Source organism: Crocodylus porosus, unplaced genomic scaffold (assembly GCF_001723895.1).
Source record: "Crocodylus porosus isolate Cpor-Errol unplaced genomic scaffold, CroPor_comp1, whole genome shotgun sequence".
Taxonomy (NCBI): Eukaryota; Metazoa; Chordata; order Crocodylia; family Crocodylidae; genus Crocodylus; species Crocodylus porosus.
The window spans coordinates 5,552,433-5,579,846 of NW_017728910.1; the positions used below are offsets into that span (position 1 = coordinate 5,552,433).

Here is a 27,414-nt window from a genome sequence, read left to right on the forward strand (position 1 = left end):
CCGATCCGCTCACATCCCGCGCGGCCTTGGCAGGGCCCGAGGGCGCTGCCGGCCCCGCCGCGGTGTCGCAGCCCGGCGGCTCCCGTTTCGCTGGGGCTGGACGTGGGGCGCGGGGCCTCTGCCCCTACCCGCTCCCACCGCCCCGCACAGCCAGGTCAGTGCGGGATCCCTGGCACCGCCCCACTGGCCTCATCCGGCGCGGGGCAGACTGGGCAAGGCCCGCCTGGCCCGCCGAGGAGGAAGGTTGAGCGCCTCTGAGGTAAAACGTCCCTTGTGCTGCAGTAACGTCTGCCAGAGGCCTGGGTCAGGATGTGGGTTAGCGGCGCCAAGCGCCTCGGGCAAGGGAGTGTCAGTCACCCGGCGTGTGGGAGGGTGCTGAGAAGCCGGCTCCCTCTTGACCGTTGCTAGTTGAGATTGGCGGCCATGCTGCGCTGTGCCACCGCCCCCGGTGGCCCTTTGATGCGGGCGGCGTCCACCGGCTCCTTGGATGTCTTTGAGGACCGGTGCGGGGCTCTGCTCAGTGTCCCCCCCGGCACGCCCATTTTCACGTTTTGAGCCTTAGACCCACACGACACTCCTGTCCTGTTTTTTTCATAAGTTGCCCCTTTTTATGGGGGCTAATGGACGAATGAGACAACTAGGTAACCGGGTGGGCCTTGCCTGTGGTAATTGGATGGACAAATAGACAGGCTCCCTTTGAAATCTGCAGCACAGGGTACCTCCTTGGCTGGAGAGGATTTCGGCTGTAGGTGAGCAGACCCAGCTGCTTGTTGACAAGGTGCTCTCAGCCTGATGCAGTCTGCAGGTGAGGGGGCCTGGCAGCGTGCCACCTTTCCAAGTGTGATAGTATTTCTCCATCCTGCATTTTTCAGTGCGATTGCAAGCGAAGTTTTCTGCCATCCCTAATGTTTGCCAGGATGTATTGGTAGTTTTCCTATTTGATTCCAAACACGCTTTGTTCATGCCTACGTGATGGTAACAAGAAGCATTCAGTCAAAACAAAAACGTTTAATAGGACGATAAAAGAACCTAGGAATGGGAGGCTCAGGATCAGCAACTAAATTAAATAAGCCATGTTATCGTACACCTTTGTTCCATTCATTGTCAAAAATACCTAAAATATGAATATACTGAAAACATTTCAAATTCTCCAGCTCTAATTAGAGATTATGGGAGAGGGGTCTTGGATACCTAAATTGTTCTTTAAGGTATTTGGATGTGTGTCACCAAAACACTCAAAACCCAGTGGCCATTAATGAAAGTATGGCTGTATAACTTGCCCAAGGAGATACCAGAAAGTCTGGGAGACCCCCAGAGTACCAAATTAGTTCCTTTACCTGCAAGAGCATCCTTGCTCACCTCCTTTTTAGTTTTCTGCACAAGCCTGGTATGATGTAGGAGTGATTTCAAGGCCCAGAGTATTCCAGGATTCTTGGCACATTTATTTCAGGAGCATGGATTAAACTAACCTGGAAGAAATGCTGTTAGGTAGAATAAGAGCTTCCACACAAGGACCTGTTTCAAAATAGTTGTTCTAGAATATTTTATTCCCGTAAGAGCTTATCAACAAGCATTTTCTGAGGTGCTGTATGATAACAGTTCTATATTATCCATTCTTGTGAAAAAAACATAAATTATGGAACAATTTTTCCAAGCAGCAGTAGTTAGCATAGGTTTGCTAATTTAAAAAAAAAACAGAAAAAACAGTAAAATGTTTAGAGAATTTTTTTCCAGCTTCTAACAAATACATGGGTATGCACAAAGAATTGTTAGGAGAGCCTAACAATTGTTGTATTTGGTTCTTCTCTTGTCAACACTGGTGACAGATAAATAGAAAGAAAAATTGTAGCTTCTCTCTCCTTAGCATGTATTTGTCTTTTCTGTTTGTTTCCTAGCTTAGTGTGAGGATGTTAATGGAAGAATCACCATCTGCTTAAAAAAAGGTTGTTGGAAAATGTTTTAAAATATCTACACAAGTGAGTGTACGTAACAAGAAAAGGGGCTAGCTAGTACATACCTGGACTGGACTGGACTGGACTGGACTGACCTGACCTGAGCCCACGACATTTCACAGTCATAATAAATGTCAGTTTGTTTAGGACAGTCTGCTTCCCAATTCAAACACTGAACTGAATTAGAAATAAACAAAAACAATGACAATATAAAGACCCCAGAATTCCAGGAGTCAACACAGGTAGATCCAGGTAGAGAGAGTCCACAAGTTACAGCATCCAACACAGCTGATAGTTTTGTCACTATGACTCTCAGTATAGCAAAGCACCATGCAGAGTCTCTCCAACATCTGGGCTTTCAAGAAAAGCAACAATTATTGCAAGATTTACCATAAAATCCCTGCTGTTGGCAACACTGAATGTAGAATGCCATGATAATGTTAAGTAATAACAAACCCAGAATAACCACATGCTTTAAATGTTTGTCTGGCAAGAGGCCAAAGGCCAAGACTTCTGTCATCTGGGGAGTATAGATGGCCTGTACAATCCCTACATTTTGAACTGTTTGTTTTTCTGTAATAGCTGCAGGGTTTTGAAGTGGATTTGGCCTGTGGCAAGTTGAGAGAGTCTGAAGTACTTTGGTTATACCAGCTACCTCATGGACCTTGGTGCTATATTGGGGCTTTGTACAAGCACATCCATCTTCAGTGTTCAAGCCTTAATTTTAATCAATGTGGTCAAATTGCTTATTATCTGGCCCTTTCCACATATTTTAGTAGGGATTTTAAGCAGCAGAATCTGATGCTAAAGATTCAGATTATAGATGTGCCATGTTGCATAGATCAGTAGTTCTCAGTCAATACAAAATAAAAAACATTTTTATCAAGGCAGTAGTATTTTCCGGATACACCTTACTTGTAGTACTTTGGCCTTATTCCTAAAATTAGGTGCAGTTTTGGTATTCCATTGTATTCAGTGTTAAAGCTGTACTGAAGTCCATGAAAACATGCCAGTCCCTTCATTAAAAATGGTTTGCAGAAATGGCTTCCAGGATCAGGAAAGTGATCAGTATGTGCTAAATATACTGAGTAGCCAGATTAACTAGTGAAGATATGCTGTCAAAAATATGCATACTTGTTTTATTGTTTATTTGTAGATTCTGTGAAATACGTGATCATCAGGTCTAACTGGATCGATCTCAGAGGGATGTCCCAGATGTACCACATTAGAATGGTGCGGCTATCAGAGACTTTGTGAATTATGGAGGAGGCCCTTAGATAGTGAGTCCCAGTTTTATGATGTATTTTATGCCATCCATATGTGTACAATTACATAAGAACTTTGAAAATAACTCAGTATGTTGTAAGAACAGCTCCAACCTGATCTTTTTGACTAGTTATAATGCTGGAGTGGCACAGCACTATCACACCTCCACATTATTCCTTCCTGCTTATTGAATAATTTTTCAAATTATTTTTCAGATAATTTGAGTAATTTTGCAAATCAGCTACACATAGTTATTATGAAAATCTGGAAACACAAATAGTTTCCCAGTTATTTGAGAGATGTTAGAATTATTACCATATTCAAGAAAGGAGATAGATCAGATTGCAGCAGTTATCATGGTATTGCACTTCTGTCCATACCTGAGAAGATTCTCACTCTTTCATCAGTAGACTCACTTGCCTTACTGAGGAGAATCTACTAAACTTCCAACATAGTTTTAGAGAATCAGATGTTCAGCAGATACGCTCTTTCTTGCTAGACAGCGGCAGAAGAAGTGCTGTGAGCACCAAGATCTTTACATGGCCTTCATCATCCTTACTAAGGTCTTTGATCAAATCTACAGAGAGGTCCTATGGAGGATCCTGATGAGCTTTGGATGCCTGCCAATTTTTTTATCATCATCACACAACTTAATGACAGCACCTGTCCTAAGCAGTGACTCAGAAATGAACTTTTTCACTATTAGAACAGGAGTCAAGCAAGGATGTATGATTGCACCAACACTTTTCCATCTATATCTCAGCTATTCCACATCTCACTGCTGATAGACTTCAATCTAGAGTCAGCATTCATTACTGTATGGACAGGAATTTTTCTAACATCAACAGGTTATGTTCCAAGTCCAAGATAGCCAACAGCTCCTATACTGATCTTCGGTATGCTGATGATTGTGTTGTGTGTGCCCACTCAACTGAAGAGTTCCAGCTCACTTCTGTTTGCTTCTGTGAAGTCTTAGAAATGATTGGACTCACTGTCAACTTCATGAAAACCAAGATACTTTACCAACCCAACCCAAACCAACCAGCTATTTCTCCTCACAGTATAATTAGAAAGCAATCCTTGGAGCATGTTGAGCATTTCCCCTACGCGAGTAGCCATCTTTTCCAAAAAGTAAATATAGACAATGATACTCAACATCAGATTAAATCTGCTAGTGCTGCCTTTGGATATCTCCAAAATTGTGTCTTCAGTGATTATGACACCAGGACCCAAACCAAGCTTCTCGACTGCCAGGCTGTTAACCCTACTCTGTAGTATGGGTCTGAAATTTGGATGGCATATTGGAAACACCTGAATGTTTTTTAACATAACCTTCAGTGGTATCTTCAAAAGGACAGAAGAATGAATACCAGCATTCTGGCTCACCACTAGCACTGAAGCCGTGTTTACACCAGCTTTGCTGGACAGGTCATGTCATAAAGGTGCCTGACAACTGGCTCCCAAAATAAATTCTTGTACTCCCAATTCACTGATGATCACCACTCTAAAGGTGGCCAAAGAAGAGATTCAAGGACCCCTTGAAGGCCAATCTGAAGAACTGCAATATGAAAATCAATACCTAGGAGACTCAAGCACTGAATCATCCCCAGTGGTAGTATGTTCTATGACAAGGCACCAGTCATTTCGAGCAAACTCACCTCCCTATGGAGGCAGATAGAAGAGAGAGACAAAGGGAAAGAGCAGTGACTTGGCACTGACCTCCTCCTCCTCCAATCACTTCCTTGCGTACTGGAAGACTCATCCTTGTATCAGGGGACTTCCGCCACTGATAATGTTTGAATGATTTTTTAAATTCACTGTATATTTGAAACATCCATAAAACTCCTAGATACTACAGCTGTTTTTTTCTCTATGTCAAATGCCCTTTTTTGCAGAATACATTCTGTTACTGGCAGGAGTAGCTCAGTTTTGTGGCTATTAATCTCAGGGTTTCCCTTTTCTCTCCTCACTTAAAATATAAATAATCTGGCTTTTCCCCATCTAAATACCCAGTATCTAGAGCTGTTAATCTTCACAGAAACTGAAGTTTCACAAAAGTGAATAGAAAGACAGCCACTTAAAATTTGCCTTTGTGAGCAACAGGTCTTAAGGAATAGTTCACACAGATCTCTGCTGTTTGATTAAAATGGTCTTTTGTTTTACAGTGGGTTAGCATTTGGGCCACTATTTAGATTCAAAACAGGTTTGAATATTTCTATATCAAGAATGTATGGAATTGTTATAATTAGCTATAAATCTTTTTGGCAGGTATATTCAATCCTGTGCTTCTGGGTCGAAGTCATTCGCTATCTATTAGGTTTCATTCTGGTTTATTTATATGGAGCAGATTACTCCCAATCTGGTTTTCACAGGATTCTTACACCTTCTTCTGAAATACTCGATACAGGACAATGCCAGGCATGATACTACATCAGAGAGACTTTAATTATGACCTAGTACAACAATGCTTACATTCCTGTGTAAGGAACAATTACCAGATTACACTTTGATGTCGCACTGATGCTCTTACCAGAAGAGTCACAACTCACCCACTTAATAGTTCTGCCTGACCAAATCTAAGCCTATGTGAATGCCAAATTTCAGTAAAATTACCAGCAGCAGTTTTGTTTTGTTAAAGTAAACATGAAGCATTGAAGTTTCAAGAGCATCGTTTAGTACAGGGACAGGCAATTATTTTGGGCAGAGGGCCACTTACTGAGTTTCAGCAAATCATTAAGGGCCATATGACAGGCAGCCCAGGGCAGATTAATATTAATTTTCTAAATTTTTTAGGGGCCCTGCAGGCTGAATAGAATGGCCTGGTGGGCCACATTTGCCCCTGGGATGCATTTTGCCCACCCCTGTATTATCCTGTATTTTAATTATCTTAAATCACTGGCAGATAATTTTAATCTGAATGTGTAGATACATTTAATTTTAATCATTTGCAGGTAATTAAAATGCAGGTAAAATCTTAAATTTGTGATTTACTATGACCACAGATCTTTGGTTGCTACTTGTTCACCATAAATTGGAGCTCATCCAGGTTTCCATTCCTAGTTATGCCACTGGTATTTAGTTCCAGTAGTGAAAAATACATCTCCACCTAGCATACTTTTGCTTAAGAACAAAGGTCTTGATTCTGCAGAGACTTAGCTTTTGTCTACATGACAGAGTTCTGCTGGCAGAGCTAGGTTGGCTGGAGAGGGTGGTCTGAAAAAATAAAAAGTATATTTTGTAACGAGTGTAGCTCAAGTGGTAAAACCACTGATGTGGACACAGCTGTCGACCAGAGGTGGCTATTGTTAGCTATGGTTCTCATTTAGGGGAGCTGCATAGCTCTGCAATTACCCATCTTCTGGCAGAGCAGCATCCACACTAGATGCATTAAGCTGTTGCTGTAGTTCAAGTGGCAGCCACACCCTAGTGTACACCTAGCTGTAAGCATGGATATAACCTTATTGACTCCAGCAGGACTAGCCACAGGCCTGCAATGCATCAGGGTCACACCTGGCTCACTACTCTAAAAGGATGAATACCACTGGTCTATAATATAGAAAGAGTACTGTAGAATCCAGACTCAGTTTAACTTAAACCTCATTCTGACACCATGAGGAAATTTACTTTAAAAACTTCATCCTTTCATTTTTTTAATGCTTACAAATATAAAAAAAACAGAATGTGAATGCCTTATTTACATTGGTGAGCAGTTACTCCCATTGAAGTCAAATAGAGCTGTAGCTAACTACTTAAAGGTTGAGTTGGGGTTCACAGTCTGGTGCAGTATCATTAAAAGGAGTATTTGATCATTCATTATTTCACTGGACTAATTTTTCAACTCCAAACTGGATTTAAAACTTGGCTTTGGTCTGATGTGAAAACGTAGTGCTTGGTAGTAGACATTTGTTAACAATATAAATATATTAGAGTTTGACACCTCTGTAGAAGTGGCAGTCTTTGTCACAAAAAAAAAAAAAAACAAACCTAGAGAAAAACAACCCCCAGGCACCAGAATGCCACCGGAGGTGTGAACTAGAAGTATTATACATTTGCTAAGAATTGTGTGGTGTAACTTATGCAGTACCTCCCTGCCTGACTGGTTCTGGATAATTCCATTAGTTGTTTCAGCGAGAAGCAAAGATAAGCGAGTGCTTTATGGGTTAGTGTTTACATTTTTAGCGTTACCTTTTTTTTAATTTGTTATCTAAGAAGGTTTGCTGTGGCCAAATTCCTGAAAACTTTAATTTGGTTTTTTAATTGACATATTCACACTGGATGTATTTTATTTCTTTAAATTGGCAGGTCCATTTATAAGATTGGAAATAACTGTGATAAAGTCATCTGTCTGGATACGGAGGTCTTTTGAGAGAGGATATTCAGCCTTGATAAACTGATTTGCGGATTTGCATGGGGTAAATGCAGAGCCAAAAATAAACTTCTGAAATTGAATCTCAGGACAAGAATGATGGCTCCTCAGCTGTATATGCATGCTTTCAATATCTCTGCAGTAGAGAATAGGAGATTATGTATAAATGGAACACCATGGATTTGGCATCTCCTGGAAGAATGTGTTGAGAATGCGGGGGAGTACTGGAGCGTTGTCATAGGACTCATTTCCATTGTCTGTTTTCTGTTTGCTGCACTACCGTAAGTTTAAAGTCTTAAGTCTTGAGATTCACATGGGTAATCTTGCCCGAAGCCTTTTTTCAAAAGCTGCCTTTTTTAATTTATCTTGGATACTTTTCTATGTCTGCATAATACAGATAGAATAAGGCAAAGAAGCATGTTGTTCATGTATAGAACAATATTTGGTGGTAGACAAATGAGTCTTATATACTGTTCTGTTGCACTGATGTGATGCTAATCTCTACCACTTAGCATCAGTGAGAATAAAACACCTCTTCCCTTTTATCTCCCCCACTCTTAAAATATGTGCATGTGCACAGTCACACACATAACCCATAGAGGAAACTAGATTAGTACTTATTTAAACCACATGTTATGTCACGGATATTATCCTGCTCTTCCCAGCTAGTGAACATGGGGTCAGAAGAAGTGCATCATTCAGTACTTCTGCAGTGCCAGATTGGTTTCTGTGTAGGGCACTTACGCTGGGTTAACATTTCAAGCACATAGGTAGAGGATGGCAGAAGTAGAAAAGGAAATATTCCCTTCATGTGAAACTCTCAAGTAAATGGGATTGACTCCAAGATCTATCCACACAGGCAGTGTAATTTACTGAATCAGTTAAAGGGTTCTGGAAACCATGCAGGGTAAAACCTGTAGTAGTAAGCCTTTGAACTTCTGAAGTATTTGAAAATGTACATTAAAACTGTCAAGTTAAGAAGTATTGCATTCATCAGGACATGCCTAATAGATTCACATTTAAGATTACTTCATAGAGTATGTTGTGAACTTGAGCTATACTCTTATAGTTTGGAGCACATCTGCATGGCAGAACTGTACTGTGTAGAGATACTTGGGTAGCGGAAGAAGTATAGCAGCATTTAGCAAGGCACATTAACTCAAACAGAGCACCACTCTAACATGGCTATCCTGATTCCAGTACCTGAGCTAGTTCAGGTATCTCCACATAGCACTACCTGTGATCATGTAGATACACCCTTAGAGACATGAGCAAACTTGTAGATTGTATTCTAGAAACTACTTCTGCCATTTTATGCTAAATATGAATGACATTTCTAGTTTCAATATGCTTAAGATTGGCAACTACAGCACTGTACATAACATACTTATGGGTTGGTTCTACTGTCCGCTGAGTTGTGTTTTACTGCGGGTCATGAAAATACAACACGTGAAAGCAGTGGTTGACATTTTTGTTTCTGGGTTAACAAGAAATTAAACTAGTATTTCCGGGTGGGATGGGAGGAGAGTCCATCTAGGAGTCTTGGTACGGGAAATTACTTTTATTCTTCATTTTAGATTAAACAGGGTGTTACTTTTTCTTTTTTTTCTAGTCAACTTTATGTTGCCTATCAAAATGGAAAAGTGGACCAAGCACTATCTTTGGGCTTTTTGCTATGTTGGATAGGTGGAGACCTTACAAATTTCATAGGCTGCTATTTAACAAAGCAACTTCCCATTCAGGTACTTAATCACCTTTTGTATTTTATTATTTATGATTTTAAATATGTATCTTTTTAAGCCGAGAGGTAACTTGTAGGATAACTAAATGCATTAGACACTGCAGAAAGAAGCAGATTGTAGAAAAGGAAATTATTGTGAAGTTTTTGTCTTTACCCACTATGGCATCTTGTGGCTTTCTTTGCAGGTGGGAAGATGCTGCAAGCATTAATGTATTTCCAACTAGCTCCTTTTATAAGGTCATATAAACAAACTAAATTGGCTTTATTTGATGAGTTCAGTGGCAGTTTTTCAGTTTATTTTGTAAGTAAGCTTCCATAATAAATAGGGTTGGGAGTAAGTAAAGTCAGTTATCTTTTGGTGCTATAACAGATTAAGTTGCTTGGGGTGACCTCTTTTTAAACTGGAAATTCTAGCTCCTTTTCCTTGGTCAGTTTGGAAAGGAAATACATCTGAAGTGTGTGTATACCTGAGTAACTTGAAAAAAATGTGTGTGACAATAATAAGGCTTCATTGAAAAAAAAAAGACCTATCAGAATCAGATAAATTAATTGGATCAACAATGTTCTCTTCCTGCTTTGGTATGCAATACCCATTCAGTTCCTTAAGCTTTGGAAAAGCATGCAAGAAACACTGTACCCTCTCAGAACCTGGGGAGGCATCAATCTTGGAAATTCAGATAGGGCGGACAAAGAATCCTCCAAAAAAGTAGTTTTAGTGACCAGCCCTGATAGAGTTTGTGCCAGGGTCTCAGTATCTGCTTAAACCTTCACAGTTGCAAAGTCAAGTCAGACTACATAGTACAGGTTGCGTGAGGCCCAGGGACCAGGAATTGGTCCTACCATAAGTGTATAAATCTGAAGCTATCTAGTTTGCTTTGAATTTTTTTGCAGCGGTTGGTACAAATCGGAGAATGTGCATGTGAATCATTTCAAAAAACACTCTGGCCTTTTTGTTTGACATGTAAAGAAGATGTGTTGTGTTCTCTTTCAGATTGTCACTGCCATCTTTTATGTCAACATGGACATAATTATGCTCTCACAATTTGTCTACTATAAACTGAAGAATCAGAAGATGACAAAATGTAAGATATTAAAAAATCAATGGATTTACCATTTTCTGGAGTACTTTAATATTATTTTCTTAGGTGGGAGTTCTCAGAGGAGCAGAAAAGATTAGAGCACCCAGCTCCCAGGTAAAATTGGAGGAAGTTGGGAGCATTATCTTGTAAGGCCCCCATGAAAATCTCATTTCTACTCTTGTACCTGACTTATAGTTTGTGCATAGTAATTTATACCTGCCAATAAATTCAGCTAGTATTCAGAATTTGTTACATCTGGCATTCTGGCAAATACCCTAATAACTGGAGTTTTTTCCACTTTACAGAATTATTAAAAGCTGCCTCAAATCCCCATTTATAAAATGGCAGGGATAATATTTCCTTTCTCTTTTCTGTTTTGGCTGCTAGCTTGTAGGGTAAAGACTGTCTTAGTGCATGTACTGGCACCTAGTACAATGGCACACTGGTAGAAATTGGAACCTTTAGGAATTACTATACTAGAAATAAAACTAGTAGCATAGTTCCTTGGTTTTATAAGACTTTTTTAAATTTAAAAGTCCTCTTGTAGCCCCTCTGTAATAAGTCCACGTAAGTATGTGCTTAATTTTAGGCATGCTAGTAGGCCCCTAGACCTCAGTGGCAACACTCATATACTTGGTTAACCATGTACCTAAGTAGTTTGCTAGACAGGAGCCTATATTAACAACAATGCCTTGGAGACAGTTTTGTAATCTACATTCCAAATATCTTTGCATTTGTGGTGTTAAGTGGTATAAGACCCATTGAAAGAAAGTGTATTCTGGTCTATTGGGCCAGGGACAGAAATTACACGTAAACTGGTATAAGTGATCAGAAACTGGCTCAGATCTGTAACACAACCAAAGTGCAGTGCATTTAAACCATTTCAAACCATTTCAAAATGGCCAAAACTGGTTTAAGATAAACTTGGATGGATGCAGTATCAGACTTAACTTGTTTAGGTTAAATCAGTTTACTGAACTTTTGCCCCAGATCCCCTACAGATTCAAGTTAACTTACAGTCCCCCAGCATCCCATGTTGCTTTGCACCTCCCCTTCTAGTACCCTATCTCAGAGTGGATGGGCTAGCTTTTGCCCAAGCTGTCTGCTCCAGCAGAGCACAGAGGCATGCTCTAGGGCCCCCCCAGCTTCTGGCCTGAGTCACTGCAAGCATGTGGCTGCATTTCTGGAATCTATGGGTGCTAGGCCTGTGCAAACCCGCTAGTATTTGCTTCGGATTTGGCCAATTCAGGGGACAGCGATTTGATTCGGTGATTTGAATCACTGTCCTGAATTGATTCAGAGACTTGGCTGCTGCTGAATCAGCCGAATCTCTGAATCACACAGGCTCTATCTCCTGCCCGCTCTCCCAGCCCTGGCAATGGCTGCCCTGCCCAACCCTAGCTCCCAGACTTTGAAAAAAAAGCTCAGCCTCACTGGCTCCTGCCCAGTGGGGGGCAATCCCCACTGCTCCGTGCTGCATGGGGGGGGCTCTGCACAAGCCCTCAGTAGCCCCAAGGCCACTGCAGGAGCTGGTGAGCCAGGTTTTTTTGGTTTTTTTTCCTTAAAGGGCCAGAGCTGGGGTGTGGGGGGGGTGGGAGTTGGGGGGGTTTGTAACAGAGCTCCTCACACAGTGGGGGGCAGTGGAGATAGCCCTTCCCACCACCAGGGAGGAGCTGGTGAGTGGGGGCTTTTTTTTAAAGCACCGGGAGCTGGAGCTAGGTGGGGCAGCCATGAGGAGGCTGAGGGAGCAGGCAGGGGATGGGGCCTGGCAGGGGTCCCCCCATGGTTCCCTCCTCCAGCCTCCCCTCCCCAGCCCCCTACTTACCAGCTCTGAGTCTGGGTCCAGCTCCCTGCTGCAGCAGGCAGGGACTGCCCAAATCACTGAAGCTCTCCAAATCTTTTCCAAATCAATTCAGAGAGATTTTAATCGATTCAGACCTTTAAATTGGTTCCCTGATTCAATTTGGATTCTGAGATTTGGCCACTGAATTGGGCCAAATCTCCTCCGAATAGAATCAGTACCCAAAGCTTCGCACAGCCCTAACGGGCATCTGTACATGAGCGCAGAGGCTGCCCTGATGTGCTGTAATTTCCGTGCATCATAGCAGACTCAATTAACTGAGTCTGCTGGAGTGTGACAATTGCTACACTCCAGCAGCCTCTGGATCTCGTGTGTCAGCATCCCCACGCTTAAAAATGGTGGTGGGGGTGCTTGAACTAAAGCTCATTGAACAGGCTTGAGTTCAAGCGCCCCACCACCATTTTTAAGTGCAGGGACACTGATACAGGAAATGTGGTGGCACTTTAATTTGAGCTGCTTTCAGAGCTACTTTAATTAAGCACTGCCCTCCCCCCACTCCCAGAGCACATGTAAAAGTGCCTGGAATTTCAGGTTTTTTGACTGTCTGTACTTAGCCTTGTACTAGGCAACTTTTTGCTTATTGTACTAGCTAAATCTGACCCTAATGGTGATAGTAGGAGCGAATTTAAGGAGTAGCCTGAATGTGAATTTTGTCTTTTAGGTACACATATATGTCAACACATTTAAATTACAAGTAAATAGTAAATTTACTAATCCAACAATAGAAAGAAGTTGCTTTTCATCTAACATATTATATGTCAATGTAGGCAGCATACACCTGAAGAATTTCTGTGTGAGCTGGGTCTTGATCTGTATAACATTGTGTGCAATTTTACCCAGTCAGCTTCTCCTAAGAAACCAATTTCATAGTATTCTGCTGGAAGAAGGGAAGGTAAGCTCATTTTGTAGGTAAGCCCCTAGTCTCCTCTTCCTTCTTGCTACTTCTTAAAAAAAAAAGCCTCATATTAGGATTATGGACCCCATGCTAACAAATTTGTATGATAATCCAAAGTGCTTTAGTAATGACAAATAGAGTATTATGGGCATACTAGCCAATTGCCCATCAAGAATGTTGGGGGCGAGGGGGCTGGGATGGAGTGCCACCACCTAATGCCCCATGCTGCCTCTGTTCTGCCTCTTGCAGGGAGCGGGGTCGGGGAGCAGCATTGGCCTTGGCTCCCCCACCTTCTGTCCGGTCCTCGGCATGGCTTTGGAATCATGGTGGTGCTCCCACATGCTTGGAGCACTCTGATTGGAAAACCACTTTTTTCCTGTCTTAAAAAAGGAGACCCTTTTTCTGACCTTGGGTTTCTCTCCAGCTTCAGATTTTACTTCACAAAAAATGTGACATGAGATACCTCACAGTGCTCCCTATCTTTAGACTGTATCTCTCAATTACTAGATTTAGAGTGCATTGCTATATTTAAAGTACTGCCCTTACTGCAGCTAGGGTACTTGCTTGTTGAGAATAAATGTATGTGAAGTAATAAGTGCAAACCGAATGCAGCATGTCTCACTGTTATGCACTATCTTCTGAAGATGTGGGCAAGAAATTTGGGGCAGCATATTGTCTCCCTGGTTTTCAGAGTTGTGAACTTACACTTTTTAAAATGCAGTTTTATTCCAGTTATTGAGATTTTAGGATGCACCACTTCCTAGAGCTGATAACAATGCCATAAGAATGCCCTTTTATTACTAACATTATATCTTAGGCATTCAACTGAAAACTTAAGCATACAAGGTTTGCTAAGAACCACTGCTGAACATATTGGAAAAGGTTGTGTCATGCTCTCTACCCATAACTTTCCAGTGTATTTAGGTATAAAAACTGTTTTGACTTTGGTATCCCCAAGTCTTTCACCGTTAAGGATTACTGTACTAAAAATGTATTTATCATCACATTTTAAGGCATGCGTGGACTGGCTTTGAGCTGAAAATTAGACACCATATTTCCTCATGTACAACACTCACCTTTTTCACCAAAAACAGCTTCTTCAAATTTGATTACACATTGTATGTGAGAAATATGGTTAAGAACAGGTTCAGCTGCTTAGGGGTAAAACCAAAAGTAAAATCTGCAGCAATCCACAGAGAGCAGAACAATGAGCAGGTTTGGCTCCCTAGCTGCTGTTTAGTTACTACAAGGAAAATCTTTTTTTCTTCATTCTGCCTTTCACAAACAAAGGTTGCATTATATTCTGGTGTCTACAGGACCATATACTGTTTTGCTTTGCAAGGTGAAAATCAAATCTTTTAGCCCAAATGGCCATTTTAACAACAACAAGAAGTCTTGTCCAGGCTTTGAGAGGAGTTTACACTGTAAGTCAAAACATTAGAACTGTCCAGAAACTTTTTTATCAAAATTTGTATGCCTTTCCTTGTTTTTCAGGACCCACTTGGTATGATCAAACTGTCAGGATTTGTTTGTGGCTATATATCTTGTGTGTTTTATCTGGGATCTAGATTTCCTCAACTGTATAAAAACGTAAGTATATTTTTGACTGAAGACATTTAAATATATTGCTTACTGCTGCTTGAAATGCTGGAAACTCCCTTGCAGTGAACATACACACCTGCACCCTATTTGGAATCTGAACTTTGCATCTGGGACTATATAAAATGGAAAAAGGTTAAAAAGGAAAACTTGTTTTCTTCAAAGAGGCAGGAAAATGGGAAGTTTTTAGTCAAACAGGGTAGAGGACACAGATTAAAAGAATCAAGAGCTGCATTTTTTAGGCTAGGGAAGAAGCATACATTGCACATGAAAAACAAATGGGCAGTAGATAGGTCCATGCTTTCAGTTGTTCTCTACTAAATTAGTAGTATCTAGTGATAAAATTATAACACAGAAACATTATGATGACATTACTGAATTCATAATCTTCCTACTGTCAATATGGGAAACTTCTCTTTGAAAATTTGATATAGGTTGATTAAAGACAGGCACTTCAGTTAGGTAAAGAGAGCTTTAACATAAGAAACTCCAGTTTATTTCCAAAATAACAGATGTTCCCACCTCTGCTTCAAGCTGGAATAAATGGCTCCACCTGAGAAAGTGACAGAGTAACCGATTAGTGAAGAAATAAACATTCACTTTTTGTAACGTTAGCTTCCCTTGTTGCTTTGCAGCTGTAAAATATAGCATGCACACCTAAGAGCTATGATGATTTCTATCAATTTTGATGATACAGATTCCAAGATTAGTAAAACGAAAAGCATCAGAAATAGGGTGAATTGTTTTCCAGGTGAAAAAGAATGAAGTGTGCTCCTAGAAATTGTAGTCAAGTATCCTGAAAGTATCCAGAATTCCTTCATGTTGTTTATGCTGCACCTTAGTCTTCATTCAAACATTTTTATATATATTTTTTTTTTAGTTCCAAAGACAGTCTACAGAAGGTACATCTTATCTGCTGTTCGCATTAGCCATGATGGGAAACTGGACTTATGGACTAAGCCTTGTTTTAAAAGTGCCTGCTGCAAAATCTCTCAGGAACCTCTATCTTTTACACCATCTTCCCTGGCTCATTGGGAGCTTTGGAGTTCTGTTTCTAGACATTTTTGTATCCTTTTCCATGTAGAGCAAGAGTTTCTTGAAAGTGTGTGTGGCAGAGCACCTTTTGTGCCCACCACTTTAAGGGCGAGAGCAGTCAGCAGGTGTGGGCCAGCCTTGATGAGAAAGTCACATGGCTGCAGGATGGGCTATGTGATTGGTGGAGAGAACTGAGCTGCCTCCATTTTAGCTCAGGCATCAGGGTTGAGCTAGCAGTCTGTTGCTGGCAGCTGGAGCAACAACACCCAGCTGAGCTGTTGCTCGTGGAACACCTTGGAGGTAAGGAAGGAACCAGGGGAATGGCAGGAGGGCCCTAGGGGGCCCACTGGGGTTCTGAGCCCCAGGAAAAGGCTGAGACCTAGTGAAAATAAGGTCCAGTCTAACAAGAGGACTAACAGCTGATGGGCCTACAATAGGCCAGGCAATCCCCAGGGTAGATCTGGCAGGGGTGAAGTAAGGGGGCTCAGGTGAGCCTAGTAGAACTAGGCCTCATGCAGCTTTGCTGGGGGCACTAGATCAGCTAGCACTGGGATGCTGGCTCTATCATGAGACCTAGAGGGAGACCCCCTTTACAGAATGGAGGGCAGTGGCTGCTGCGCTGACCTTCTGATCCCTTGACTGGTCAATGTAGGACCGAAGGGCAATTGAGACAGGCCAGGGCTGCGGAGAGCCATCTGGCACCCCGACTGGCCTGAAGGTGCGGGCCAGGACCTAGAAAGGCTGAAGGTCCTGGGGGCGGGGCGGGATGAGACAACATGACATCACAGCCAACAGAGGTCAGTCTGCAGGCTGGCTGTGATGGAGACTGCAATACAGTCTGTGGAAGGGAGGATTCCAAATGGGGGTCACCATTAGAGATGTACTTCTTGGGCTGCTCACTCTCTTGTGTCCATCTAGGACCCAGAGAGGGAACTAGATCAGAACTGGTAAGCCTGCTTGGTCCTGGGTAAAACCAAAAACTGCACCCTGCCAGCGGAAGGTGGTCTGGTGGAGCTGTCCATGGTGGGACAGCCCCCCAGAAATGCCAAGCCAGTTACCTCCCCAGTGAAAGGCAGGTGGGGGTGCCTGATAACCCCAGCCCCCACCATCTGGTAGGTCATTAAGACTGGAGGGTAGTGGGGCTAGGCATATCCAGAGTGAGGCACCTGAGCCCATGGGAGCGTAAGACCCCAAAGATAGTGGGCCAGGCATGCCTAGGGAGAGGCATCTGAGTTTGTGGGGGTGTACGACCCTGAGACTCTACATGGGGGCAGAGTACGGGCCCCATGAGGGGAGTAGAGTAGTTACCCCAGAGAAGGGGTGGAGTACATGGGGCTAGAAACCTAGCGAACAGCAGAGTGCCCAGTGTGAGCAAGTTAAGGCCCCAGAAAGGGGGGCATGTGTTCAAACCCCATGGAGGGTACAGTTAGGCCCAGGTAAGTCCTCAGACGTCTGAGGCTGCAAATAGTCCCGAGGCCAAGTGAGCAAGGAATTGGCCCTAATCGGTCAGTGTATGAGAGTGATGAGTTAGCCAGAGAGGGGCTCGGGTCAGAGCTCTGCCCAGGGTGAGGTGAATTGGCTAGCCGTCGTTCCGAAGAGGACCCGAGAGGCTGCACGCCAGCCAGCCAAGGTGTGCAAGAAGGCAAGCCTGATGGCCTATGGGAACTGCTCAGAGGAGCAGGGCAGACAGTGTGGCCCAGTATGGGGTGGCATGTAAGAGGCCCAGTGAGAGTGGGCAGAGTGCGAGAGGCCCGGTGAGACCAGGTGGTATGAATGGAGCTCATTGGGACAGAGAAGGGACGAATGTATGAGGCCAAGCAAGGGCCTGAGTTTGGCCTGGCCTCGAGCCAGAGCATAAAGCAACTCAAGGATGCTATTTGTGAGGCATGGGACACGATAAGGAAAGGACATAGTTATGTGCAAACCCCTAGGCCCTGGGGTCTTAAAATGGGCAGCCTCCTATATTTATTACAATTATTATTGTAAGAACAAGGTGTGACAGGCGGGACTGGGCAGCCTGACTTAGACAGGTGGGTGGGCCAGTACTGTGACCAGGCCCCGAGAGTTGCCCCCTGTCACAGTGTGTTATGAATATAGAATAATTCATAACACAGTTGAGATATTGAAAATAAATTTCATACCACCTATTTACTTGCACTTTTAAAATTTATAGCAGATTATGTTTTTTGTACAATTTACTGGTGAATACAAATTCACACTTGAATATGTATGGCATGTCCAAACTAGATAGCACAGTTGCAGTTAGTTTTATTAGTCAGTACATGTAGGCTGAGTTTTCAGTTTGATGCATGAACAGTTGCACATGTTCGTGCCCATGTAGCTTATGTTTAAAATCTGATGTGCACACACAAGTCAATTGTTTTCATATGCACACTGCAGATTATAATTTTCAGAATCTGACCCCTTCATAAAAATATCTGAGGGGCAAGGATTTTTTCCAGTATTTTTAATGAACCAACTGCATAGTTGGGAGAACTGTTGGACAAGCTTTTAGGTATCATGTGCTCTTCCTCAGGTTACCTGAAACACTCAAGGGCTGGTGTACAGTTGATCCATTAAAAGATATCACAAAACATCCTTGTCTGTCATACTTCTTGGACCAAATGTACTCTATTCCACTTCAACACTCCAAACCCACTAAAAATGTCTAAAATCAGATTATTATAAGACTGACCAGCAGTCCAGAGAAAAATTGAAGCTCTACTAAGATTTTTGTGTCAAAGTATATTTTCCAAATGTTTTACAGACTGTTGCAGCACATGTTCCCTAAATGCATCACCAGGACACAAGCATGTACCTGAGAATTTGAATGTGTCTTAAAAGTTAGCTGTGGTGCTTGATTAGTTCTTCAAAAGAGCCAATATAACAATACATGTTAGTCTCACAGTGATAGAAATAACTTGGCCATAAGCAACCTTCTCTCTAAATTAAGGCATAGTAAGCATGTTAACTATAATTAACCTATTGTAACATGCACTCAGTCTAGGTCAGTGGTTTTCGACCTTTTTTCATCTGCAGACCCCTAAAAAATTTTAAATGGAGATGCAGACCTCTTTGGAAATTTCAAATGGAGGTGTGAACCCCTCTGAAGTGTAAGTATTACATGCTTTTAATTGATCATAGTAAATTTTCACAGACCCCTTAGACATAGTCTGTGGACCCTGCTGGTTCCACAGATCACAGGTTGAAAACCACTGGTGTAGGTACTTGGACTCTACATTTTAAAATGGACATGGAGAAGTTAAAGAGGATCCAGAGATGGGTGATGAAGATGATTAGGGGTTTGGAAAGCAAGTCATACAAGGAGAGGCTGAAGGAACTAGGCATGTTCAGTTTGCAGAAGAGGTGCTTAAGAGGGGACTTGATCGGTGTCTTCAAATATTTGAAGGGCTGGGAAATATTTAAAGAAGAGGGAAAGCACTTTTTTTTCTTGCTGCAGAGAGTAAGAGGCAGACCAATGGCTTGAATTTGCAGCAAAGTAGGCTTAGGTTGAATATCAGGAAAAACTTCTTCACTGTTAGAATAGTGGGGTAGTAGAATAGGACTGCCTATGGAAGTTATGGACTTCATCACTGGAGGTTTTCAAAAGGACAGTCAGGGGATGATCTAGGCATAGCTATGCCTGTGTTCATCTATGGATATTTCCCATGCTTCTGGGCTTTGCTGGTTGTTCCCTCCACCCACTTCCTGCTACACATGGGTGTTGGCTACAACTGAGGCTGGAGGATTTTGACTGGGGTCTGCCAGTGTTCCTGCTAGGAGCAAAGCTGGAGGTTTCTGACTAGAAGGTCTTGCCCCTCTGCTCGGGTCAGACTTATCACCGTGTTTGGAGTTGGGAAGGAGTTTTACCCCATGGTCAGACTGGTGCAGACTATGGGGGTTTTTTCATTCCTCTGTAGCAGGGGACATGGCCCTCTATCTGGGACCTCTTGAGTGTATATTAACACCTCTTTATAGAAGCAGGACATTAGCTGCCATGGTTTCCCTGCTTTACCTTTGGCAGGTTAGGGTGTTATGCTTCATATTGTGTCATGGCTGACCATAGTTTTACAATGAATTTAGATTATGGATTGTATAAGGTTGTTTGGATAAGGATGATCCTGCCTCAGGCAGGGGTTTGGACTAGATGACCTCTTCAAGCACATCTTCTCTATCATTTTGTGATTATTCCTGTTTGATTATAAAATACAAACCAGACCAAAATACTAGGAGAATATTGGTCCTTTGTTTCATAAGTCTAAATGGTAACATGGTGTTTATTGATCTCGCCATTCAATATCTATATAAATAATTTACTTCATTATTCTTGCCAGTTAAAACTCTGTGGTAAATCTATAAAGTAGTCATAGGACTGTGCCATGATACGGACAGAAAGAACTCACCAAGTTTATAATAAAAATAATTTCACTTTTAATTTGGACTCGTATTTAATTGACTTAAACTTGTTATAATCCAAATTAATGAGGAACCTTGGTTTTCTCACAGCAGAATAGTTTCATATACCCAACTTTTCCAATACCATACTACTTTAAGTAACTACACTGAAGGCAACTGGGACTATACCTTCTATGGCTGCTATACAGTGAAAGTGTTATTAGGAGAGTTTGGTAAGCCAGGGCCCCTCTATGCAGAGTACAAAGGCTCTCTGGAGTACTGGCTACAAACTACCTCCCCAATGATTGGTTATTAAACATGGGGAACCTTGAGCCTGGGTTCTCGGTTTCACTAAGCAGTGATTCTAACAGGAGGTAAGAATTCAGAGCCTTAGCTCAAATCCTCTCATTTTTCAAATTGTGAAGTTTATGTAGAATAGAGACCTCAGGTCATCCTAAAGCATATTTAATAATTCTTTTAGTACTGAGGAACAGCTGCTAATTAACCCTCTCATTCAGGACAGTTAACTATGCTCTATATCTGAAGACACGATTCACTTGGAAATGCATATAATAAGACATCCTTTATAATAGGAAATTCATATTTCACGACCATGATAATATAAAACTGAAATTGGCTTCCCATTTTGAAGTTAAATATGTGTTGTTTTAACTGACAATGCATGGTTCTGTCTCATGAACAGACCATTGGAGTCGATGGCTGCTGGCCCTGATTTGGACACACAAGACTATTGTTCCCTAAACAAAGCCTTGACATTTTTGGCCTTCACTGGAAACATAAAACTGCCAGTATTTATTTACCAAAAACCCAGAATTTGATCCTGATGGCCTTGACAGTATATTACTTGCATATTTGAACATGTCTTTCCATGATGTTCTCCTAAAAGGAACTTTTATATTGGACACAACCCATATCCCCAGCTCCCCCCTGGATTACAAAGCCAATGTGCACATGACTTTCATTTCTCAGTTCTGACTTGATTGGAGCCTGAATCCAATCTTACTAATAGTTCTCCAAGTCAAATTATATTAAAAGCAGATGCTTCCGAACCAGGTTGGGGAGCTTATAGAAATCTAGTCTCATATATAGTACTGGTTGAAATGTATGAAGTATTTGTAATCAAGAGAACAGGGAAAAACAAAAGCAGACCTCCTGCCTTGAGAAGCCCTTAAGGTATGGAAATGAATGCTTTCCAAAGGCAACTTCATTATTGTCTGCTGCCATATGAGAAAATAGAAAATCCTAGCAGACCGACACATCATATCAGACCTTCCTCAGTATCAAACTGAGGAGCAGAATCTCTTGATTTTGGAGGAAAACAATTAATCAGAACAGAGTGCATCTCCAAAGTCAAAAGATACTGTGGACAGTAGAAACCCAGTTTCCCCTTCTGGTACCTTTAATTCCAGAGAACATCCAGACTTGCACTAGATGGTCTATGAAAGAAGGCCTATCTATATTTCTAACACTGTCAGAGACTTCTTTCATGGGTCTGTTATTCCATCGGCCCTTGCACGTTACATTTATCATGTGATCAATATGTTAATCTTGCAATAAATGGCAACTTTTGGAATTGCCCTGCATTCACCCAATTTAAGATGCCATCAAGATATTCCACATATCATGTGGAATGTTTTTATGCCTGATTTATATGACACTTTAAATTGAATGTGTGGCATGTCTATGCACTGAGGCTGTCTGGGACCTGATGTCAACAAGCAGCTGATTGTAGGAATCAGACCCAGACAACCCCAGGTCTCCAATCAGCCTGGTACTGTCAAGCACCTGATTGTTGGCACCAGCCCTCAGGGTAGCCCTGGGACTCCAACTCAAGGTAGAGCTGCCCCAGACCCATCTGCTTCCAGCAGGAGGAGCCACTCCATGCCACCCACCAGGTACTGTTCACTTTCTACTCCCAGCATCCCAGGCTGAGCTGCCAGCAGTCACATGATTAGGATCTGTCTCTGATCCCCACAATGATGCACCCTGCCATGCACATGTGGCATGGCAGGACATGTAGTTGTTGGGAGTGGAAATCAGATCCCATCATGCAACTATTTTCATGTCTGCCAGGGGCCATAGTTGTCCACTGCAGATTCTTGCATCTGGTATGTCTGCTTCTGAGAGTGGTCACTATTAGCTGGACCACCGGACTCCTCTTGAAAGGGAGTGCTTACATTTCTTAGTGCTAGTTAATATAAAAGCTGTTACCAAGATAACTTGTTGTAGCATGTGATCTGGTCATATTCCATTCTCTTAATATCTGTCCTTCACATTTTGAACTAAGAAATCATAGATTAGTTTACTTCATTCCATAATAAGCCATTTTTAATTCCTAATGTTATTAAAGGTGGTGGTGGTTGTTGTTGTTGTTTTAGCTATTTGGTGAATACATGGCTTCCAGGAATGAGCAAGGAATAATGATTTCCATCACAATTCATGAAGTAAACCAGCATCCTTTTCACTTCAAGGAAAGCTTTAAGGCATTTCAAATTTAAATGATATATTCTTATATGACTGAGCTTTAGTAAATGAACTGTGGCAGCTGAAGTTAGCCACAGTGTTCAAGAGACTAATCCCTATGCTGAAATGGCTAGGATAGGGCATTTCTAGTAGATAGACTGGGACTCTCAAAACTTGCTTCCCCTGTTAGTCCATGTTTGTTTATTTGTAGTGATCAATGGAAGTCTTATCACTCATTTCTAGATGTTGGTTGCAGATACAGGACTGGGTGGGTATTTTTAGAGTTTTGCTTCATGTACCTAGAAAAATGTAACATCCTATATAAGTTAAAGCAGTCACTGGCTAACTCTGCCTTTATAATACATAGGAGCAGCTTGTATTGATATCCCTGTAGGACTTCAGTGGAGTTTTACCTAAAAAACCAGAGACCAAAGTTGGGCAATTAGTTTTCATTTTGAAACTTCCCTACTACCTCCATTCCATCATTCCTGTGTCCTCTAAATTGAATACATCTCCAAATCCCTCCTTCCTACCCTACTTCCTCCTCCCACCCACCAAAACCTGCCTTGTAGCTAAATTAGAGCTCTTTACCAAGTGTTTTCCCCTATCTTTTTGTTCTAGTTGATATGCAGTACATTAATTAATGTGCAGTATATCATGAAACTATGCTGGAATTTTTCTCTTCATATACATCTCACTGTTAGTCACATGCCAGGTAGTTACTAGAGGGTGAAAAAGTATACTCAATAAGATCTAAGCAACAGTAGTGAGGCTCTTCTCAATCTGCCTTTTGCAATATGCTGTTTGGAATTTATGTAGTTTTACAAAGGATCATTGCTTTGTGATTAAAATTCATCATGTAATTAAAATCAGCAAGGGCAGTTTCCTAAATGAACATACAACTTTCTTCTCCCTGCTGGGTGCATCTGCATGAGAAACTATGTCGCCATAGCAACGTGGTAGTCATGCAGTGGAGGGCACAAGCCACAATGCTCCCTCTCTATAGCATGTTGCTACAACAACATAGCAGCTAAAAATAACCATGCACCTCCCGAATGGTACATTATGGGCTGTTACAGTGCCGTCATTTAATCCTTCCAAAAGGAAGTACTAAATGATGACGCAGTAACAATGGCACATAGGGGCACGTAGATATGCCCACTGTGTCTGTTTATTCTTAGAAAAATTGCATATATTTCATTGTACTGTGATTCACTTATTTATGTTTAATAAAACAACCTTGACAGATTAGTTCATCATGACTGTCAGACACTTTGTTTTGTCAAGTTAGTTTGGCTGTGCCATACCCATAAGGTTTACAAGATGCGGCCTTAGTTTTCTTTGAAAAGTTATGAACATGAACAGCAAGTACATTTTATATGAAAGAGCTTTTTATATGAAAGAGCTTTATCTATTCTTAATTCATTCCCTAAAAATACAAATTGTTGAATTCATGTAGTAATAAAAACACATGCCGGAAATGTTCATCTGTTAAACTGTACATTGCACATTATTGGGAACTTTTTCTTTTCCTTGTTTTTAAACAAAGCCTATAATATTGCTTGTGTGATGGCCCAAAAATAGTAATCTGCACTACTACTGATCAAAAAATTCAGGGCTCAGCAGCATACTTCCTTGTTCACTATGAGATAAAAGCTCTATCCCACAGAACTTCACCAAGAGAAGATGTCACTCAGCATCCACAAGAGCTGCTCAAGTGCTTGCAGAATGAAACCCTATAGAACTCCTGTTCTGTTGTTTTCCTAGCCAATGATAGGCAGACATTCTGTAAGTCTAATTAGCTCAGCCTTTAGAGGAGAAAATATACCACATGTTATACAATGATTAGACTGGATAAAGAGTGCTGACCCACTGTCTCTGAAGGAAATCCTGTCTAGTCTTTAGTAGGAAGGGGCCACAGAGGTAGAATACTCTAAAGATTTAAGGAAGTGGGGTAATTATTGGGGCTATGCCTGAAACAGAGAATTTCCTCCCCACCCAACCAGGCCTCCCAGTAAGCTTTTTTTTTTTTTTTTTTAAATAGTGGCATGCATTAGCCTTAAACTCCTCACTGCTATTGTCTACTAGCCAAGTTATTTTAACTGGTTTAAAGTGTTCCCAGGAGAGTTCTTATATGCCAGGTTTCCTCCCAGAGCAACTTTATTTCATTTGTAAAATGGGAATTTGAACATAATGGTAATAGTAGCACAGTCTTAACTAAACCCTGGTGCATGAGAGGAGCCATTGTACTTTGTGTGAAGATTTCTTGGTGTACAGCTGGCCCCTTAAATTCATTTCCCTTCCCTTTAAAACTTCTTTCACACAGGTCCCTATGTTTGATGTTCCCTACTTGACCCCCTCCACTACAGCTCTTTCCTCTTCTCTAATATGCTTCTTCTAATACCCCTGTTACCCTCCTCCTCTTTTTCAAAGTTGGATATAAATTAACAGTAGAGCCAGCATTGTCTAATGGATGAAACATTGGGCCTGGGAGTTAAATCTGGATTCTGTTTCTGCCTTTGCCCTGGTTTGCTGTATCACATGAAGAAAGTCATCTCTGAATACCTGTGCATGTCTTTCCCTTCTGTCTATTTATAACCTTAGTTCATTTGCCTTGTGATAGGGTCCAGTGCCAAACATGGTGGGACTGTGCTTTACAAATGAGGGCCTTTAGGGCATTTTTACACATGCTCCAGGGTGTGGGGGAAAGCACTTTAATTAGAGCAGCTCCAAGAGCTGCTCTAATTAAAGCACTCAGAGCTCTCATGTATCAGTGTTCCAGTGCTTCAAAATGGCAGAGGCGTTTTACGTAAATCTTGTTGAACATGCTTTAGTTAAAGTGCTCCTGCTGCCATTTTGAAGCGCTGGGATGCTGATATACAAGATGAGGAGGCTGGCTGGAGCACAGTAATTACCACGCTCTAGTGGACTCCATTAATTGAGTCTGCTTCAGCGTGCTGACAGGGCATTGGAATAGCCTTCTGGCTTGTGTATAGGCACCCTTGGGTACTAATGCAACACAGATAACATTTGACATCATAAATATACGTGTTTAAGTTGAATCACTTTCACAAAGTCTGGTTCTCTCATCATTGTTCTGTCCTTTACACCATTGCCTGTTTGTATTGTTTTATCTTTCTGGGTCCCAATCCTTTCCTGAGCTTGGCTTGAGGACTTAGACTAGAATCTCCTCTGCACAGGAAATTAATTTTTGTTCTGAAAGGTGCTGTGCACATTTAACACATTATACAAATAGTGCTTTTCAAAAACTGTTCTGCTATCCCTCAAGGTTAGGTGCCACCTGAAGTTAGACAACATTTTGGGATAAAGGAAGGATGTTTGCAAAATAAGAAATTGTGCAGTGGCTTTCAGTTTTTTTTTTTTTTTTTTTTTTTTTTTTTTTTTTTTTTTTACCAGTATGCTCCTTACTGAGTTTGGTGCATATCTTTAAGATGTTTGAAACTCCTCAAGTTTCTAGTAGAAATGCTTAAGGAACTCATCCTCTGCCCCCTCAGTTCTGGCTAATTAAAAAAATGTAAACGGCTGTGGTTGTGACCAAGGCATGCAACCACCAAGAAAAAGAAAGTGTGTAGTTCTAATTTTTAATCTTAATAATATATAAGTGGCATTTGTAATTATCTGTGTTAAAACAGAAATAAGACAAATATGCATATTACACAATTTTCTGCTCTGGAGGCTAGTACTAAGCAGTGAGACTAGTACTAAGCAGTGAGTCAGAACTTCAAATAATGAGAGTTCTGAAAGCTTTTTAAAGGATAACAATGTTGAAGATTCTCGTTTCTTGTTAGACTCAGATATGCTCCACAAATAAGTTAGAGCCGGTTTCCAGGGACTGTGCTCATTTATAGTAGGCTCCCTCCAGCTGCTTATGGGCTGCCTCATAGCCTAGAAGAGCCATAGTGCAAAGCACTACAGTCCTAAAATCCCACCCCCAGAATCAGTGTGGACCTGGACTTGCAGGCTACGGGTGCCATCATGGAACATGTCAGTCCTATACTGGGCAAATTAGAAGGGCCTCTGTAGATACTACTGCAGGCCACTAAAAAGGGGCTAGAGTGAGGGCCAGGATCTTTCCCAGTATGCTTTCATGTGCATTAATATCATCAGCATAAAGGATATCTGAAAGGCTTAGGTGGTAGATTGGGAATGCATGTTAGAAGTGGGAAGAAGAAATAGGGGAATTAGCTGCGTGACTGAAGGTTGGTCCACTTCTGGCCCATGAGGAGTCTTGAGGTACAGATTCAGCCCAAGGAGAGCAGGTAAGTTTGGCACCCCTGCTCAAGAGACATTTTTTGAACTTTCCTTTGGAGGACTCAGTCTACTGCTCTGTCCCAGACAGTAGTCTGTACTAAGTGGATAACTGGTTTTCTCCTGGACAGCAGCCTTTATGTTCTTAGCATTTGCAGCTCTTGCTTTCTACTATCTCAGTGTTATGTTTTTAATAGTTTCCTTACCCAAAAACATACAGATAACAGCACAATTTATCATATATCGCAAACAGAACAAGAGAAGATTCAGTTTAGTGGCAATGGAAGTGAAACCATTACTTGTGGATGAAGAGGATTCACAAAACATCTGACTCTTTTTGTTGTTTTTGCTACCATTTACACCTTGAGCTTGAATACTTTTCACAAAATAAAATCTGTTTAGAGACAAAACTCATTGTTAGAGGCATTCTTGGCAACAGTGTGGACTTATACAAATAAAACTGATGTCTACT

The 27,414-nt window shown here is 41.5% G+C and overlaps 1 protein-coding gene across 2 annotated transcripts; it reads left to right on the forward strand.

Annotated features, from left to right (window-relative positions):
- The first annotated feature begins 236 nt into the window (after positions 1-236).
- On the forward strand, positions 237-27,414 carry PQLC2L (PQ loop repeat containing 2 like). 2 transcript variants are annotated; one of them, XM_019532651.1, is made up of 9 exons: positions 237-259; positions 3,109-3,232; positions 7,521-7,865; positions 9,197-9,326; positions 10,317-10,407; positions 13,033-13,157; positions 14,655-14,750; positions 15,640-15,825; positions 27,163-27,414. In XM_019532651.1, the coding sequence occupies exons 3-9, from the start codon at positions 7,681-7,683 to the stop codon at positions 27,271-27,273; spliced, it is 924 nt and encodes a 307-aa protein (XP_019388196.1). In that variant the 5' UTR covers positions 237-259; positions 3,109-3,232; positions 7,521-7,680; the 3' UTR covers positions 27,274-27,414. The 2 variants fall into 2 exon arrangements, with proteins under 2 accessions (XP_019388196.1, XP_019388195.1); XM_019532650.1 differs by lacking the exon at positions 237-259 and adding an exon at positions 649-805.

What these genes read in the sequence shown, in the direction of transcription:
- PQLC2L (XM_019532651.1), top strand. Translation starts at nt 7,681, where the DNA reads ATGATGGCTCCTCAGCTGTATATGCATGCTTTCAATATCTCTGCAGTA. An exon ending in TTCCTCAACTGTATAAAAAC is followed by an intron (nt 14,751 to 15,639) that starts GTAAGTATATTT and finishes TTTTTTTTTTAG; the next exon opens with TTCCAAAGACAGTCTACAGA. An exon ending in TTCTGTTTCTAGACATTTTT is followed by an intron (nt 15,826 to 27,162) that starts GTATCCTTTTCC and finishes AAAAACATACAG; the next exon opens with ATAACAGCACAATTTATCAT.